The sequence below is a fragment of the Melanaphis sacchari genome, unplaced genomic scaffold (assembly GCF_002803265.2).
Source record: "Melanaphis sacchari strain LSU unplaced genomic scaffold, SCAv2.0 Contig49_pilon_pilon, whole genome shotgun sequence".
Taxonomy (NCBI): Eukaryota; Metazoa; Arthropoda; class Insecta; order Hemiptera; family Aphididae; genus Melanaphis; species Melanaphis sacchari.
Genome location: NW_020271334.1, coordinates 578371 through 596869, shown reverse-complemented (window position 1 = coordinate 596869; position 18499 = coordinate 578371). Strand labels below are relative to the sequence as shown.

Sequence of the window (18499 nt, the reverse complement as noted above, 5' to 3'; positions counted from 1 at the left end):
TTTTTATAGTATTTTTCTCGTTAATAATAACGTTTATGCCCTGTCAAGATAAGATAAAAGAAGTTCTTATAATAATTAAACAACAAGTTGAGCGTAAATCCAAATTAATTATTTTAATCATTTAAAGTTGGAATTTGAAAACACGTCATCAAAATTGTGATAATTTTTAATTTATTTTGTAGATGAAATTAAAGTTTTAGTTTTATTTGAGTTTTAGTATGATTTTAATATGTACAATAACTATGTATACTTACTATATAAACTTTAAATTGTTTTATAATTAAAAAGTAACGTTTTTCGGAATCCATTTCTTTTATAATATCTGGGTAAATTAATATTATTTTAATTTAAATATTCTGTTCTGACTTCTATTAGTATGAATATTTTTATTTACTTATTATAAAATATGTATTTAATTTGTTTATTTTTCTAAATAAAATTATAAAATTTAACTAATGTATATAATATATGTAAGTAATACATATACATAATAAATGCACATCATATTAATTAATTTTTCAAAAATATAAACTACCTATAAATACATAATTTCAATATTTTAATTAAATGTAATACATAGATAATTTATTATTTTAATAAAATATACTAATTTATGGCAAAAATTAAATTTTAAAACATTTTATATAACTTCTATGATTTTGATCTAAAGATTATTTTAAGTTATGATACAGTTTAAAGCTTCCTTATATCAATCAAAAATAATATAATTTAGCATTTATTTTATATTGGTATTTTTTTTTGATTTTATAAGTAACTTGTTTGTAAGTTATGACTGTTATAAGTTATAAGTATATAGACAAATACGCAGACGACTTTAAATGAAAAAAGATTCTAGTGAAATCTCAAAAAGTGTGGTTTTAACTAAGCTTAGTTTAAAACTATTCATCTTATATCATGACATATTATATAAAATATGATAAAGTTTTAACAGATTTAACAGCGACTAGGTTCTTCGTTCAAAAAGACGCATGTTGTTTGTCTATTATAAATTTTTACTGTTTTAGTATTACGTTATTATAGATTACGTATATTATTATAAGTTCAATATAGTGAGGTAGATATAAATATGGAACCGTGATTAATATGTTATTTATTCAAATATCGCTGTTATACCTACGTATATTTTATTTGATTATGATTATAATATTATTGATTTAAGATATCTAATAATATAATATATATAAACATATATAACTACTATTTTTGATAATATATTATTCTCCGCCAAAATAAGTTAGTCGAAATGAGTGCCTGATTCCAAGTAATTATTTTTCAGTTGCTTATATTTTCGATTCTGACCGGAGAGATGAATGTATTTATCTCACAATGATGTTTGTGTGTTTATTTTTTAAATTTATTATTTGTAAATTTAAAAAAAAAAAATAGAGGGAAAGTAAATAACCACTCTGCTTTACAATAGGTGTTGAGTGTACTTCGTCGTTAAGTACATTTTAATGTATGTGTATTGTGTATAATATAGTAGTATATAATAAAATATACTTATAATTAAATAAATTATTAACTTTTGATTCAATACTGATTTACCATAGAAAGATGTAAAAAAGTACATGGTATAAAATATACACAGTCAATATCATAATTGCGAATTTTTAAAAATTGTTTGTATAACAATTAATAAAATACACTTAAGTTTCAAATTTTAATAAAAAGTGTCTTTGAATTACAAAAAAATATTTTAGATTTTAATGTTATTTTTGTTAAAATATATAATTTTGTCCACATTTTAACTTAAAATATTTATATAAAGTAGTTTTCATACATCTTTTTAGATTTTTTGTTTTCAATTTAAACTACTTTTGAAAATCTCTGTTCAATGTTCAAGCTTTTTTTAGTCGATTCAAGAGAATAAACTAAAAAAAAATAATTAAAAATGCTAAATACATATAAAAAACTAAACATTAGTCAAGTATTTTTAAAGTAATACAATTTATAGAAAATCTAAAATTTGGTTAAAATTTCAAGGAAATGTAATTTTTTTTAAAATTAGTGTCTTTTCAAGTTTTTTTTTTATTACTAAGAAAATTATTAGGAATTTTTCACTTGGGTCCTTCAAAGTAACATCTAGATGAACTCTTTTACTAGAAGATATGTGATTTCATTGTAATGTTTGAATATTATTATGAATCTTACTTACAAAGTATAAACTAAATGCACATAGGCTCATTATTTTGATATAATATATGTAATCGATGTAGCTATTCAAAAAAGGAAAATAACTAGTTCTTATAGTTACTGTATACTATCTATATATAAAAAATATAAATATTGATCAAATATATAATTTGAATTAAAATTAAATTATTTACTTTATGCTATAAAGCTTGATATTGAATGATTATTTATCAAAATACACACTATTAAAATAAAATAAGAGTACAAGAGATAACATTTTACTGCTAATTATTTAGGTGCATTTTACATACCTAGTCTTATATTTTATAAATATTTTTTATATTTTTTGAAATTCGACCAATAAAATTATATGGTTATGAATCATAACTCATAACTATGTGTTATATTTTTAAGCATTATAGTTGTTGTGCTCAGTGATTTATTTCTTTATTTTTAATTTTCATAAATTCTTAAAGTGTTTCTTGGTTCAAATAATACTGATATGTACAATGGTATTGCTCTACATTGCACAATATAATTTAAAATATAATAGTAATAATTTTTATAGATCTTACACTTTAAGAACTCTAAAAGATGAGTTATAAAAGTAAATATAATAATACAGATTTATTGTCTTATAATGCACGTGTAATAGATTACTACAATTTCGGTTTTAAACAATTTATGTCGTTTAAATATAATTGGTTTCGTATTAATAAAAAAAAGAAGTTTTTAATAAATATTAAATGTATTTTAAATTAAAACGATAACTAAAATAAAAATGTTTTAATATTGGTCATCATTACACCATTATTACAATTTTAACATTATAATTTGTAACATAAAATAAAAATTTTCTAAAATAATCATGTATTTATCTCAATAATAAATTAATTACATTTATTATTGTGTCAATTAATAAAAAATCATACATTTATGTTAATATTATTACATACACGTGTTTTTTATATTGATATTCAGTAATTTTTTCTTGTTTTTTATCACTCTTATCTACGCAAATGTATTAAAGAATCAACTTACTGTTTACGAAGCTATAACATTATATTTTATATTATATAAACTTATGTAATCAAAAAAGTAACTATATTATTTTTACGTTTATTATATTTTTAAAATATTTTGTTGGTTTTTCATAAAATAATATTACACAAATAATAATATTATTGTTAATTTTTTGTTATAAAATTAATATGTACATAGTTGTTACGAGTTCACAATCAAGTATTTGATGTATTTATTTTTTTTATAAATGTGTTGTATAATTTTATTATGCAATAATTTATGATATGTTACAAATATATTATGTGTTTATTGCTCATACAAATCCACGTGTAGGATAATAATAAAATAAAATTCAAGATAATATTGTATTATTAAAATCAACAGCTTACTAGTAATAAACAACTTAAACACTTTTTATAGGATCAGAAAATCTGGCTATCATGTTTCACTCATCTGAGTACAAGGTACTGGTATGTCAGTATGCTATGAATTTCTGATATTAACTTAGAAAATGATTTTGGACGGTGTTTGGTAAACACTATGCTGGCTTAAATTTTTCAAATATTTTTTAACAGTTGATGATAGTTATTCCATACAGCTAGAGAAACTATGGAGAAAATCAAATCTTTTTAAAATCAGTATTTTCCGTAAAATATTTTAAATATTACAATATTCTAAAACCAACATTTTCTTTATTATTTAAACAAAAGTCAACTAATTATAGAAAGATTATATTTTCTTTTAAGAAATTTAATATTTTTTCATTTTTGTTCAGGTATTATCAAATTCCAATCTTGCAAGCAATTGTATCTTTACAAAATTATCTTGGTTATATTATTCTTTATTTGGTTACTTACATATTTTTATAAACATATTAAATTTTGGTAAAAAAATTCAATAAAATTATGAATACAATAATATTTACGTTTATATTATTATATAAATAAAATAATGAATGTTTTTATTATTAAAGAAATAAATATAAATTGAGTAAAAAAGTTATTATCAAACTTAAATAGTATTAAAAACTAAATTAAAATACAACTTGAAACAATATGTATCTTCGTATGCGGTGGTGGATGGTAGCTTACCTAAGTACTGCAATAAATGTGTAAAATTAATTTTTTTTTTTAAATTATCTCAGAGGGTCTGTTTTTGTTAGATATAATATACATTAAACATGTCCTATAGAACCCAACGATTATCAACGTACATGTAGAATATTAGTAACAAGCATATAAAGGTATAAGCCAATAACCACCCTTGTAAACCTTTAAGTAAATATTGCAGAGAATATCATTGCATAATTGAGGGGGTTGATAACTATTATTAGATAAATTTGTTCTTATCTAATCGCAATTCCACTAATACCGTTGCCGTATTCATGTATTATGTTAGTACTTATAATCTTTGACAAAAATATGTTACTAGTCAACATATATTTTATGATGTCGTTTTTTTTTTTTTTTTTTTTTTTTTTTTTTTATGTATTCAACTATTAAATTGATATATTTAAGGCATATTATTTTTGGATTTTTGGATTGTACATCAATAACAATAATTTAAAAACAATTTTATTTTAATTTTGCATTTCACAGAAGTAAATTCGTTAGGCATGATGAATTAAATAATTTTAAAATCATTTGTATTAGTATAAATATACATTATAAATAAAATCTCAATATAATAATGTTGAAAATTTATAACTTTAAAATACTATAATACAATAAAATTTTTAAAAACACTGATTTTTTGTTTTAAAAAATAAATAATTTTAGTGGTCTAAAAATTCTTGTTGAACAATAATTACTTCTATGAATACAAATCACGTTTTGAGCATGATGTCTTAAAATCATATCATCCTACATGCCGTATCTAAAACACAAGCGTGGTCTGTGGGCTGTACGCTGTGCCGTGGCATTCATTGTGCATATAAGCAGTATAAGCGTCGCTTACAATGTCAGCAATAAAACTTTATGGGTATATTTTTAAATGAACAAATTTAAATTTAATTTAAATTGTGATTAAGTTCTAGTAATATAAAATTATGTATCATTAAATTTTGTTGATAGTGTTATACAATTATTTATAAAATTATTGTTATTTTGAGGCAATCTAAAAATAAGATCGTTGGTTCTGGGAGTTTCGACTGTTGGAAGATAAAAAACCGAAAATACTCGGTAAAATGTCTTCCAAAACTCCAATACATGAATGCTTAGAATAACAATACATTTTATATAAATATGAGAAATAATATGACGTGTGTCTAAGCAATTCCAATACATTTTTCTACGTATCGTATATTATATACTACTATGTTATATTATTACAGTTTATGGTTTAAAAGTAATTGCATTAGAATTAATATAATATGGAATAGTATATGAGCAGTAGCACTGATATAATATAAAAGAATTTCAAATGAGTTACAAGACCAATCGTGATTATAATCAACATTATTATAATTACTTGATTGCGTTGATATGACACTGGCGACAGTCATTAACCACTGCGCCACACTTTGATTTCCAATTTTGAACTATTATCACTCTTATACTCTTCTTACTTATATTCTTTATTTGTTGAATATAATTAATTATTTAAATTATTTCTTATCATATTTATCTATATAGTTATTTTATGATGAGTGATAATCATGATAAAGATATTAACTTAACAATTTGTGAGTGTGGGGGGGGGAGAAAGAAAAAAAATAATATTATAATTAGCTTAAGTACATAAATTCATGTTTTGTGCAAAAGTGGCAGGTATCGTTTTTAGTGATTTCTTATATTACCGAAAGCTAGATGTTATGCCACTGTGTATGGTATTTTACTTTTTACGGTTAAAATAATCATAAAAAATAAGCATTTGATGTACACGATCGAATTTGTGATGGTTAAATTTAAATAATATCTTTGGACGTAAAGTGCGGCGTAATTGTTATGCATGACAGACGTAGACAACCGCCGAGGTGGCATGCGATAAGAAAGGCAAAAGTGAGTTTCCGTGAGATAACGAAATAGTTGGTAACGACGGCGTTAAAATTGTAAATGATATTATTGTAAAGAAAATAATTTGAAAAAGAAAATTTACAGATAGCGTAAGTATGATATCCTCAGTTAAATAATAATGCAGACGATGTTACAGTTATAAGTATAATGATAGACCTTTTAGTCCAATATTATACGAAATTAAAGAAAACCGAACAGAGCGTGATAAGTGATAAACAGTTGTATATATGGCGAGTGCTAATCGCGAAAATTCCATCAGCTTAATGCCATACGATATTTATATCCTGGTGCTGTAAAAACTTATAAAGGTAAATACGTTGGACAATTATTAACAACAATATAACACAAACTATAGTTGTTGGAAACCCTATTATTGTGAAACAGACACACAAAATATATATATCAATTGGTATTTATTTTGAGCCACGATAATAGTACACACTCGTATTATTGAGATCTCCGTTTTTGTCGTACACACGATAACGACCGGACACTTTGTCCTGTATGTGTGGTAGTCTTAAACTGTAGTGTTATGATATGTTATCATCTCAGCACATTTTATTTCATCAGTTCGACCTACTTAAAATTATTTAGTAATCTAAATTATTTGTTTATAAAATAATAGTAATGGCCGTCTACGTACACCACACAACTCATGAGAAATTTTGTAATACATTTTCAACTATTTTTACTTAACAAATAATTTTTAATCGGCATTTATAGAAAGAAAAAAAAATCGAAAATTTTTAATATCTATAAATAATTAAAAAATGATAAAATAAACATTTGGTAAAGATTATTAATTAAATTGAAAATTATTATTAATTATTTATTTTTGAGTACTAACAAAAAAAAAAAAAAACAAAATCGATTTTATCAATTATTGAATTTGCTTAAAATTCCCGATTTTCTTTAATTTTTTTTTTTATTTTTCTGATTATAAAAAAAATTAACTGAAAATTTTTCACTTTTGACTCCCTTAGGTACTAATCAGATTCAATTTTATATCAGAAACCACCTCTATTTTTTAAAATCAAAGTATTTTTACTGCCTCAAAAAACAATGATAAATAGAAAAAACACTCATCGTGTTAAAATTAATACATACATCGCTTTGCTCAGAAACTAAGATATTAAAAATTCTAAAATTGATTTTAAACATGATTTTCTAAACAAATTTTTACTCTGCTTTTATCATTATTTAACTACTATATTTAAATAATAATATATTCATCAGTTATTCAAGTTGTTAGGTTTTATAGTAAATATATACCTACTAATAATTACAGTTGAATACATCCTATTCAGTAGTTCTAATTCTTACATTATAAATTAGATAATTATAAAGCACTATCTTAAATTTTAAATATCAGAGTAGCTATAACCTATAAACAGTATAAACTATCTTAAAACAATTTTTAATACTTTAAGAATAATACAAATATCTGGATAAGTATATAATATTATTAAAGTTTTTATGATATTAAGTAATTAATTTTTCATAGTGATCGATTTTAAAAATACGTAAATTTAATTTATTTTGTAACAGCTCAAAATATAACAATACATTTTGAGATAACCGACATTTTATTTGAATATAACCACAATTGTATTATGTAAAAGTACCATTTGTTTACATTTTGTGTATTTTAAACAATAAACATATTATATGTTGCAACCAAAATAATCGTAAGGTGAATATGAGATACCTAATATGAACACATATTAACTATGATTAACACGATACGGTTTTTCTAAAGTATTTAATAAAACGTAAATTATTAATTTGATTATTTGAGTACGTATAAATATTAAAACAAAACATATTTAATATTATCGTATTGTTTTAAATAACATTTTGATAATTTAAAACTAATAGTGAACACTACTTTAATAATTTAAGTGAAGTATGATTATTTTTAAAACTGATGGCTTTAATTATTTTTTTTTTTTTTAAACAAATAAATATAATAATGAAAGTAGTTTTCTATGCAATCTCATAAGTGTAAATTATAGATTTAATTATTTTATTTTACGTGATAAATACGACCGCTGTTTAATTTTTAATATTTTATTGCGTTTTGTACAGTCATTAATTATCTTGGATTTTATACGTTTTTATTTTGATAACTCTTATTTTACTTGTTATAATTCTAAGAGTTAAGCCCCACACTGTTTTGGGTAATATTTAATACCAACGTGTCTATTTTAGTGTGACGTAGTGTAATACTAAAATGTCTAAAACAATTTTCACGTCGACTCTCATAAGACTACCATATCATGAGTCTGTTATTGGTACTATATGCAAAGTAGTGACAACGAAACAAGTTGATTGAATTTAGTTTCATAGAATCAGCATGTTTGTAAATTGTTGATTGTGTTGCTTTATTTGTTTTTTTTTTTTTTTTTTTTATTTAAAATTTGAAAAGAATAGATACGAAATCATGTTTAACATTTAGCTGACAGCCATTACATTTTAGATGGCATGCAAGCAAGTTGTATATTTGACATTAGGAACCAACCGTAGAGACCCGTCGGGCCATATAATGCATGTAAAGGATATTGTTCTTACAATACAATCAAATTAAATAAAAATGTAAAAAAAAAAATGAACATAATATTGGACATGTATTAGTTTCATATTATATTTTATCAGTGTTTTTGATTTTTATCTTGATTCACTTTCTTAAGAATCAACCAATAATCAGATATTTGATAAAAATTCTTAATTAATACATCGATATAGAAAATCTTGATATAATTTATGATTAAATAAAGGAATAATTTAAGAAGTAAAATTCCAAATGATAACCTTATTGTTATTATTATTTATAGTATTTAATTTTTATTGTTGTATAACTTAAAATATATTTTACGTCAACTGAAATATCCTTTATATAGCATTAAAAATTAATTTTCTTGAAAAAATAATCAAGCTATATAGCTATATTGCATTTCATGTAGAAATGTATTACTCAAATAAATACTTAACAGATTTTTTAATAAAATAAAACACTTGATTACTCCTGAAGTTATCAATCATAAAAAAGAAGTATTAAATAAAATTATAAAAAAGTATAAGAATAAAATGTTTGAAATATTTTACTAGGATGATAAAAGCTGTTATATAAATTTCATTGGGTTTAAACATTGATGTCATGTTGCTTGTTTAAGGCCAAAATCGTGACCAGTGAATGATTTTATAAAACTAACACATTGATGAAAATACTATTTTCTTCGATGAACAAAGTTGATTTATTGCTTGATAGGAATTCTCTGGAGAAACATGAAAGCCAATTTAAGAAATCCCAAAACCATGCCAAACATCAAAATAAGTTAAAAACAGTTTATATGGTAACACACATAGTCTATAATGGATATAGTATTTATTTTTATTTTTTACACAAATCACATTTTTATCATTAGTCATATTAGTCATGTATATTTTATAAATTGTTTATTGGTATTCGTTATTTTTTATTTTTTGTTCCATATTAGTTTTAAATAATAACCATACATCTAAATTTACTATTTTAAAATTAAAATCTGAATATAGACATTACAAAGTTTTTTTATTTTTGTTCTGTTTTATTATTTCAACTTGATTTTACGTGACCTTAATTTCTCAGTAAATTAAATTTGTATTGCAAACATTGATTTTGAAGTATTAATTTTAAATTTTGATAAAAGTGGATAATCACCCGTAATATAAAAATTTCTCATCAAATTATTTTCTTATTTTGTTGTAATTCAAAAGCAAAAAATCATAAATAAATGTACTAAAAAAAAATATGTCATACTAAATATACGCACTCTTATTTTTTATTCAATGTGTATTTAAAATTTATTTATTCGTAGTATAATATTTAAAATATACTATTATTTCATGGGCATGGGTAATTTTTATTTTTTTTTAAAGATTTATTTCAATAATTGTGATGCAAAAAATATTTATTTAAAATCTTGATGATGTAATTCAAGTTTTTCCATAACCAGTTTATATTGAAAATGAAATATTTAAACATTTATAATAATAGTTTTATTTATAAACATTTTTAGATCAAATTTCGACAAAATTATACGTTTAAATGTAAAATGACAATTTAAATTATTTTGCTGTTAGGTATTTAAAAACATAATTTGTCACAATTTGAAATTTTTTCAATATTATTATATTTCATATAAACAATGATATTTTTAAAACAGTTAAATTAATTTAGTTTTATTGTCTTTGGCCTATTTATTTGATTTTGTTTTCATGTTCTTTTTTGCAGTTTGTAGTATCTATATTATCTTTATAAATAACAGCGGATAATCTTATTTGAACCTATCTATTTACAAAGGTAAAAACTTAAACTCATATAATACGTATTATATTTAAAATATAAATGCTTTTTTAGAAATTCTGTTTTTTATTATTTTAATTTCGTTATCTTTTATCTGTATCTAGAGATATATTTTAAGTGTTGTAAAAAAAAAAAACATATATTACAATTGAAAGCAGCTAATGTACTTTTTATTTCTTATTATTTGGGTACAATTTTCCAAAGATTAATTTTCTAATAATAATATCAGTGATTTATTACATTTAGTTTTATTTGAAACCCAAAATTATTGTTAGTTGAAAAAAATTCATCATGTTTACTTGGGATTTTGTTTTTGCTACAAAATAGACAAGTAAGAAGCATTTGCTCAAAACTTTATTAACTTTATTCTTTTGAAGTGTAATATAACGTGGTTAAGCTATTCAAGGAACCATTAAACCACATACCTTATATTATTTGCTCATCGCTTAAATATGTTTGCACCCGATTTCGTCTGTAGAAATAGAAAACAAGTTTTAAGACATTACCCTTTCATTAAACCATCATTTTCCAAAGAAAACTATTTTATATATTTTAATTTTGAAGTTATGGACTAAGTACTGAAATAAATTGAAAATATTATTACATATATTTTTTAATTTAAATTATACGATTATAATAAAATGGAATAAGTGTTATATCACAATACTTTAAACATAATAAAACAATTTATCTTTAAATTTCCTTACAATACTGGATCAATCGAATTAAAAAGTCTTCTACAAATGTCTTTTATAGGTAACGATAATTGGGAGAAATGAGATTTTCTCAGAAAAACTCGAATGTTCATTTTGACTTGAACTAAAATGTGCTGAATGCTTTTCCCTTTATCCCAAAAAGCCCTCTTGTCGACCAATGCCTAATTCATTTAATACGATTTCCTCTTAAGATTAGTTTTACAGGACATCTACTTTAAATTGATTGCATTCAAAGTATTATGTATTTTAAAAGTTTAACAAGATGTAAAGATGCGTACAATTTTTACACAGTAAATGACAATTTTTTTTAAATTTTAATAATATTATATAAGGTTAAAATATATCATGATAATTTTTCTATTTTTAATTATTACAGTTCATAATTATATATATTTATTTTTTAAAGTATATGTAGTCAATTCTGTTTTTTATATTATAATATTTTGTATAATGCTTAATGTAGGGATTGATTACGTAACTATAGTCATAGTATTGATTTAATTTCTTCAGACATATGAAATATTTGTAGTATATTTTATGATTATCAAGCTCTTGATGATTATTAATACATTTTTATTGTTAGAAGCAATAGCTACTGTTATTTGGTAGTAAGTTTAAAAACGTTATATGTCTTTGGTACTGTATATCAGTGACAGATTAATACAAAATGGAAAATATGAAAGGATTTTTTTATTAAAAGATTAGTTCAGATACTTAATTATTCTAAGTAAAATTTATTGTATATTGAAATAAAATATCAGTATAATATATTTTACTTTTCCGATTGTTTGATAGCAATACATGGATATAGTGACGTAATGAAACTAATTCGGCATACATATATCTATACAGCAAACCAAATAAATATTATAACACATTTTGTTAAGAAAAATTAAAAACTGTTATTATTTATTGGTAAGTTTAATATTATCATAAACTCGAAAAAAATATTAATTAATCCCTAACGAAAAATCCTATATAACAATACACTATATTCGACCACCAGAGACAGCATTTTGATCATCATCAACTTCCAAACAAAAATAAAACTTAATAGATAACTTATAATATTGATAAATTATATTATCAAACAAAAAACCGAGTTAAATTAAACAAAAAATTTTATTAAACACTATTCGTGCAGTTGAAATTTTTAAAAACGGTAATCAACTGACTAAAAATAGGTCATAGTTAACTCATTCACAGATAACTACCTAATGAATTATTAAGAGCTTCTATTATAACTATATATGATGCGTAGTGTCATATTTTTTTTCAGACATAATATATTCACCGAATGTGACATTTACTACAAATTAAGGAACAAGAATACGTAGTATGTTACTTGATATTTTCTTCGTTGAACGAAAAATAATTGTATCATATTATATAATAAGATTTTAAAATTATGATTAAAAAGTATTTCAACGAAGTTTTAGTGATAACATAGTTATTTAGAACATAGTCATTGGTTTATAGGGTCCTTGCAAAAAATCCAATTATGAAAAAAAATTGTATTCAGATTTTACTGGCTGTTTTTTTTCCTTACTATGGTAAAATTATTATGTATTAAATGATTTTCTAGGGGAAATATAGTTACTGTATCGCAAAATTATAACATTATAATACTCATTTCTCCTTATTGTTATTATTTGGCTTTCATGGAAACTTTAAAGAAAATTACAAAATGTGTGTATTATCCTCACTCAAAATGATAAAATAATATAACAAATATAACAACTCCCAATGGTTATGAACCTGTGTATTATTTCTTTGAATAAAAAATAAAATTCGTTATTGTAAAAAAAAAAAAATTAGTAAAATCATTAGGATTTTGAAAGTTTATATTTTTTGTTGTAAAAAAGTATTTTAGCACATTATTGTAATAAAGAGTTACACAAAAACATGATACATATGCACATATTTAATATAGTTATAAATTAACATAATTCACGCAAATGTCTTAATTTTTAATATAATTTTTCTTAAGAATCATACGTAATATAATATACTACGAATAATGTCCTTACTTATATCTGTCATAGGAAATGACTAAATCGAGGTTGTTCCGAGGCGTTGACTGGTGTAAAATAAATCTTTATAAAAATCTTAATAAAATAAAAACAAAAACGACTTTTCCCATTAATAGTTTAAAGGGAAGGGCAAAAAAAAGAAGAAGAAGATATTTTTAATATACCTAATAGAAGTTTCCATAGGTATGCTAAAAATTGATCGTTCTAAATGTATCAGTTAGTTATAAATAAATTAGGTATATATGTTTTATTTTCTTTGATTATTATATGATCAATAGATATAATTTTTTTTTTTTTTTTTTGATCTGATTAAAGAACAGCATGAATATTGTGTCCAGTAAGTCCATTTTAATTAAAATGTAAACATTTTCAATTGGACAATTACACCAGGGAAAGACAGTTACGTGAAGTAGTGCTTAATACGATTAATACGTTTTCTAAAATTGGTAAATAAATATTTCTTTTAAAAACTAAAATAATATTTTTATAAATATGCTTAATGTATTTTTTAAACACTTAGGTAAAATAATCATTGAACTCTAAATTAAATTCACAATCATTTATAGAATACAATTGAACAAGTAATATTTTATAAAATATTAATAATGGTTTTCCTTATTACGAAAAAAAAAACTAAACACGTGCACATAAATTATCAAATATAATATAGTTACAAATGGAATGAAATATACATATTATTATTGTATTTCATAATATTATATGGTTACTAAAGAGTGTACTCTCTATCACATCATGTAAGCTCTTAAAATCACACACTTTTTGGATTTTGATTTTACAGATTGTTTAAACTATCATATTTACTGATTAATTATTTAATTATTTTGAATGAAAAAAAGCACATGGAAATTGAAATAATTATAAAAAAGATAATATACAAATTACATAGTTATATTTTTAATTCCCACTAACAGTTTAAGTGATATTAGCATTTACATCGTATTATATATTTTTATAAATATAAAGATTTTAAATAAATAAAATACTTCTTTGCAGATCGATACAACTCACAAAAAAATATTTTAATGATTTGTATTTCTATTTTTAATTACTGAGTTCTAGCTGCATGGGTAATTAGCTCTTAGTTGCATTAAAATATATTTTAATGATTGTTGAATGATAATATATTGTACAAAATTAAAAAAGACATGGTTTTTTTTTTTTTATTATTTTGTTTTATTAAGACATTTAAATTAAATTAAGAAATTGAAATGTCATACTAATAAATTCTATATGTTTTACTACCACGAAACAGAATAATTATGTGTATATGATAATATACAAAAAAAAAAAAAAAAATGGAAATAATGACCCAAAAATATTATTTTATTTACAGTTAAACTTTGTTCATCAAAATTTTATTTATCAAGTGAAAATCCTCTACTGTGTATCAATATGTGTACATAAATATAAATATATTGCGTAAGGAATTTAAAGGTTGTGTTGTATTGTGTATACTTTAGAACCACGAATACTAAAATGAAAAAAGTTTATACTTCTCAGTCGTATATTTTGTTTTTCGATTTTGGTTGTAGGCTGTACATTATATACTATACATTTAAATTGAAAAAACTTTATTTTGTATTATATCTGACTTAATAGTATATTCTATACATTGAAAATATTGATCGTCAAAATATATGATTAATTAATATTACCAACTCTACGTTCCATGTAGGTATTGTGAAAATATTTAAATGTTTGCAGATTTCAACGTATATGTAAGGTAATCTCTAAACGTTGTATTTTGAAATTATAATAAATAATACATAAAAATATGTTTTAAGTACAATTTATGGAAAATTCATTATGGCTAGTTTATAATTAAACAAATAATCATCTGAATTTTATATAGAAAATTAAATTATTATTATTTTATTGTTTAAAAATTAAGTGCTGAGATTAAAACGTTAAGTATATATTTTTTAATTATATTATATTCATTCAATTATGTTTTTTTTTATTTATTTAAAAAAAAATCAATGTACTAAGATTCACTTGCTATACATTTAAAACATAAATAAATAAGTATAGTTTCAATTTTTATAGGTATTAATAAACTAAAACGTAAGATACGAAAAAAACAATTGTAAAGTGTAAACTCGCTAAAGTCCTGTAATCCGTGGTGACTCTTCGTTTTAAGGAATTCTTATAATCATATTTAATATACGTCATTATTTACCAAAGTTAGTATACATATATTTTTTGCGTCTTAAGAATAATATTGTTATTAAATTGTATTATATTAATAGGAATGAGACTAATATTAATTCGTGTGAAATGTTCAAAGTAGTTTTTATTTTTATCATTATTTTTCTTTTCTCCCTTGGGTACCAATAAGACAATGCTTTTGAACTGAGATGTAATGAAATTACACTTTTATTGGTTTCAACTGACGTGGATATTAAAAGTAAATTTTGAAAATATTTTGTGTTCTCCATTCCTGTTTGAATTTCAAAATAATAAAACGATGTTATTTTAATTATATTTTAAGAACGTCGTTTCTATAAACTATATAAAATTTAACAGAGACGTTTTATTTGAAATTGTATTTGTGAATTAAAAGTATATTTGTATTATATAAGAAAAATAACGAATACAAATCAATAAAATATTAAGAAAAAGTATCCTAATGCCCATAGAATTGTTCTGGTTTATATTATTAGACTAATACATTTTATACAAACCTATATCATAATTAGTTGTTCATAAAATAAGCTAAATTGTGAAAAAAAAGATCAATAAATTAATTTAAACAATTTAATAGAACTTAATATGTTTAATTTTTAAAGCTGTGCTTATTACTTACATTAAGATTAGAAATTAATTTTAAATTGCTAAGTAGCAGAAAAAACTATGATATTTTTTATATATATTAAAATAATTTTTCACTGACATTTTTAATTTATAATAAAGAAAATTAAAACGATTGAAAATAATTGTTGTGTTAAAATTTTGTGAACTGTTAGTTAAATGATAATTTTGTTGCCTTTACTAGTTTGAGAAAAAATATGATATGAATGTATACTAGATATATTAATCTATGTAATAGGATATAGGAATTTTATAATAAGATTATGTAATAGTATTATGTAAATATATAATATATGTGTTACGGTTTCAAATTCGAAAATGAAAAAAGTTTACACTTGGGTCATTTATTTTGTTTCTAATACCAAAAGTATTGCGTGTAAATCTAAATTGCAAAAAGTTTGTTTACCACCGATCTGGTTTTTGACAATGATCGACGATATTAAAGATAAATATTGAAAATTTACAGCTTTTATGTCTATTATATTGGATACATTATGATGAGCAGTTAAAATATTAACTCATTGATGTCTAAGCATTGTAATACTTTATTTATTTAGTACTTAATGTTATAAGAATTTCAATAAAAGGAAAAACACTGACTTAACAGTTATTTCTTATCTGATAATTATTGTTAATATTAATATTTTCTACAGTTTTAACCAATTATATATATTATAATTCATAATTATTGTTTGGTTGTGTACATTTTATACAAAAATATGCTTGATATATGTTTACATAAATATAATTAGATTTATATAGATATTCAATAAATTGAAATACTTAAGCTAAAAGATCCAAAATTGTAAAACAAAAATCACCAAAATTATTATACGAGTAGTTATCTGATTAAAAAACATTTCATATACATAACATAGTTCTTCCATTTATTATAATAATGATCTAAATTCTAATAAGTTTATCTATAGTAATACTTAATATGATATTATATCCACGCATGTGGTCTCCAATTTCCGCAAAACACAACCAATTTTAAGGCCAGTATAATCTTTTAAACACTGTTGTATTTTAATATTAAAGTTAATCGATACATTTTTATTTAACTTAAAATAATATTAAATTGAGTGCGGACGCAAAAGAAGGAGTCCTTCTTTTAAAAAAAAAATATTTTAACGTAACACATCCTATATTAGTTATGTTGTACACAGTATGGCAATTTAGATACATACAATTCTTTCATACTTATGTATTTTTCTTAAAATGTTATTATAATTCATAAACCAGCGAAAGTATAAGAATATTATACGTTCTAATTTTTAAATTTAAATTTTAAAACTAGCTGCTTATAAGAATTTTAAAATTGTAATTTTTTGGTTAAAATTTAAACGCTGGTATTAAATTGGTTTGAATTTAAATGCTTGAAAAAAATAAACATTTTAATCTATATATATTATAATATTCTTTACTGATAAGTTCGTTAGTAAGATGGAAGAATATATGCGGGTAAAAAGTTTTTATAGAAAGTGTTCTACAAATTATTTAAAAACTCTATAAAATACAATGTTTTTATACTAAAATATTTTGTTACAGATTGGGAGCCTTAATGAGTTCTATTTATTTGAACATCAACATGTACACAAAAGATCAGTTTACGTTGATGAAAAATACCATTCTCGTCTAAAACTTGATCCTCAGGTAATATACAACATTAAATTATTATGATTAACATCTGTTAATATTTATATTTATATTCATAATTATCTTTTAAAATAATTTATCCATAGATATAGATAGTTTATAGACTAGAAATCTCTTATTTATATATAAAAAAAAAAAAAAAAAAATAATGATACATTAATTGTATCTAAATTTTTTTTGCTTCAATTTAAATACATATATTTTTTTATGCTAAATAAAAATGATGAGTGATGATAATTTATTAAAAAAAAACAATATCTATGTTTGAATTTTAAGTTACTGTTAATGTTTTATTTTATTTTGTTTTAATATAATTTTAATATTGATAGTGACCAAGTAGATTCATTTTGAATAAACTTTAAACGTGGTAACATTTGGTTTATTTATTTATTTATTTATTTTTAAACTCTATATTAAATTTCTTTATTCAATTTATTTACTGAATTCGGACTATCAAGTTTGAAAGAAATATACAGATACTCATATATATATATATATATATATATATATATATACATTAAAAGACAATTCATATGTCAGTTGGAATTCATAAAAAAATAAATCGAAATCCCAAACTGTAAATTCATATCAAAAAGTAACGTATTTTCCATCATAGATACCTACAAAGAAAAAATATGACTTCACAAGAAAAGAAAAGAATGTTAAAAAATTCACCTTAAAAATACATATAGTTATGATCAAAATTCAAAAAAAACTTTTATT

General features: G+C 21.7%; 1 protein-coding gene across 3 annotated transcripts in view; it reads left to right on the top strand.

Moving 5' to 3' along the window:
- Window positions 1–18499, top strand: part of LOC112598672 (furin-1-like) — a 120404-nt gene that overhangs the window by 2994 nt on the left and 98911 nt on the right. For all 3 annotated transcript variants that reach the window (XM_025345204.1, XM_025345203.1, XM_025345205.1), the window contains exon 2: window positions 17669–17773. In XM_025345204.1, coding sequence (XP_025200989.1) covers window positions 17669–17773 — 105 coding nt within the window. The remainder of the gene's footprint in view (window positions 1–17668; window positions 17774–18499) is intronic.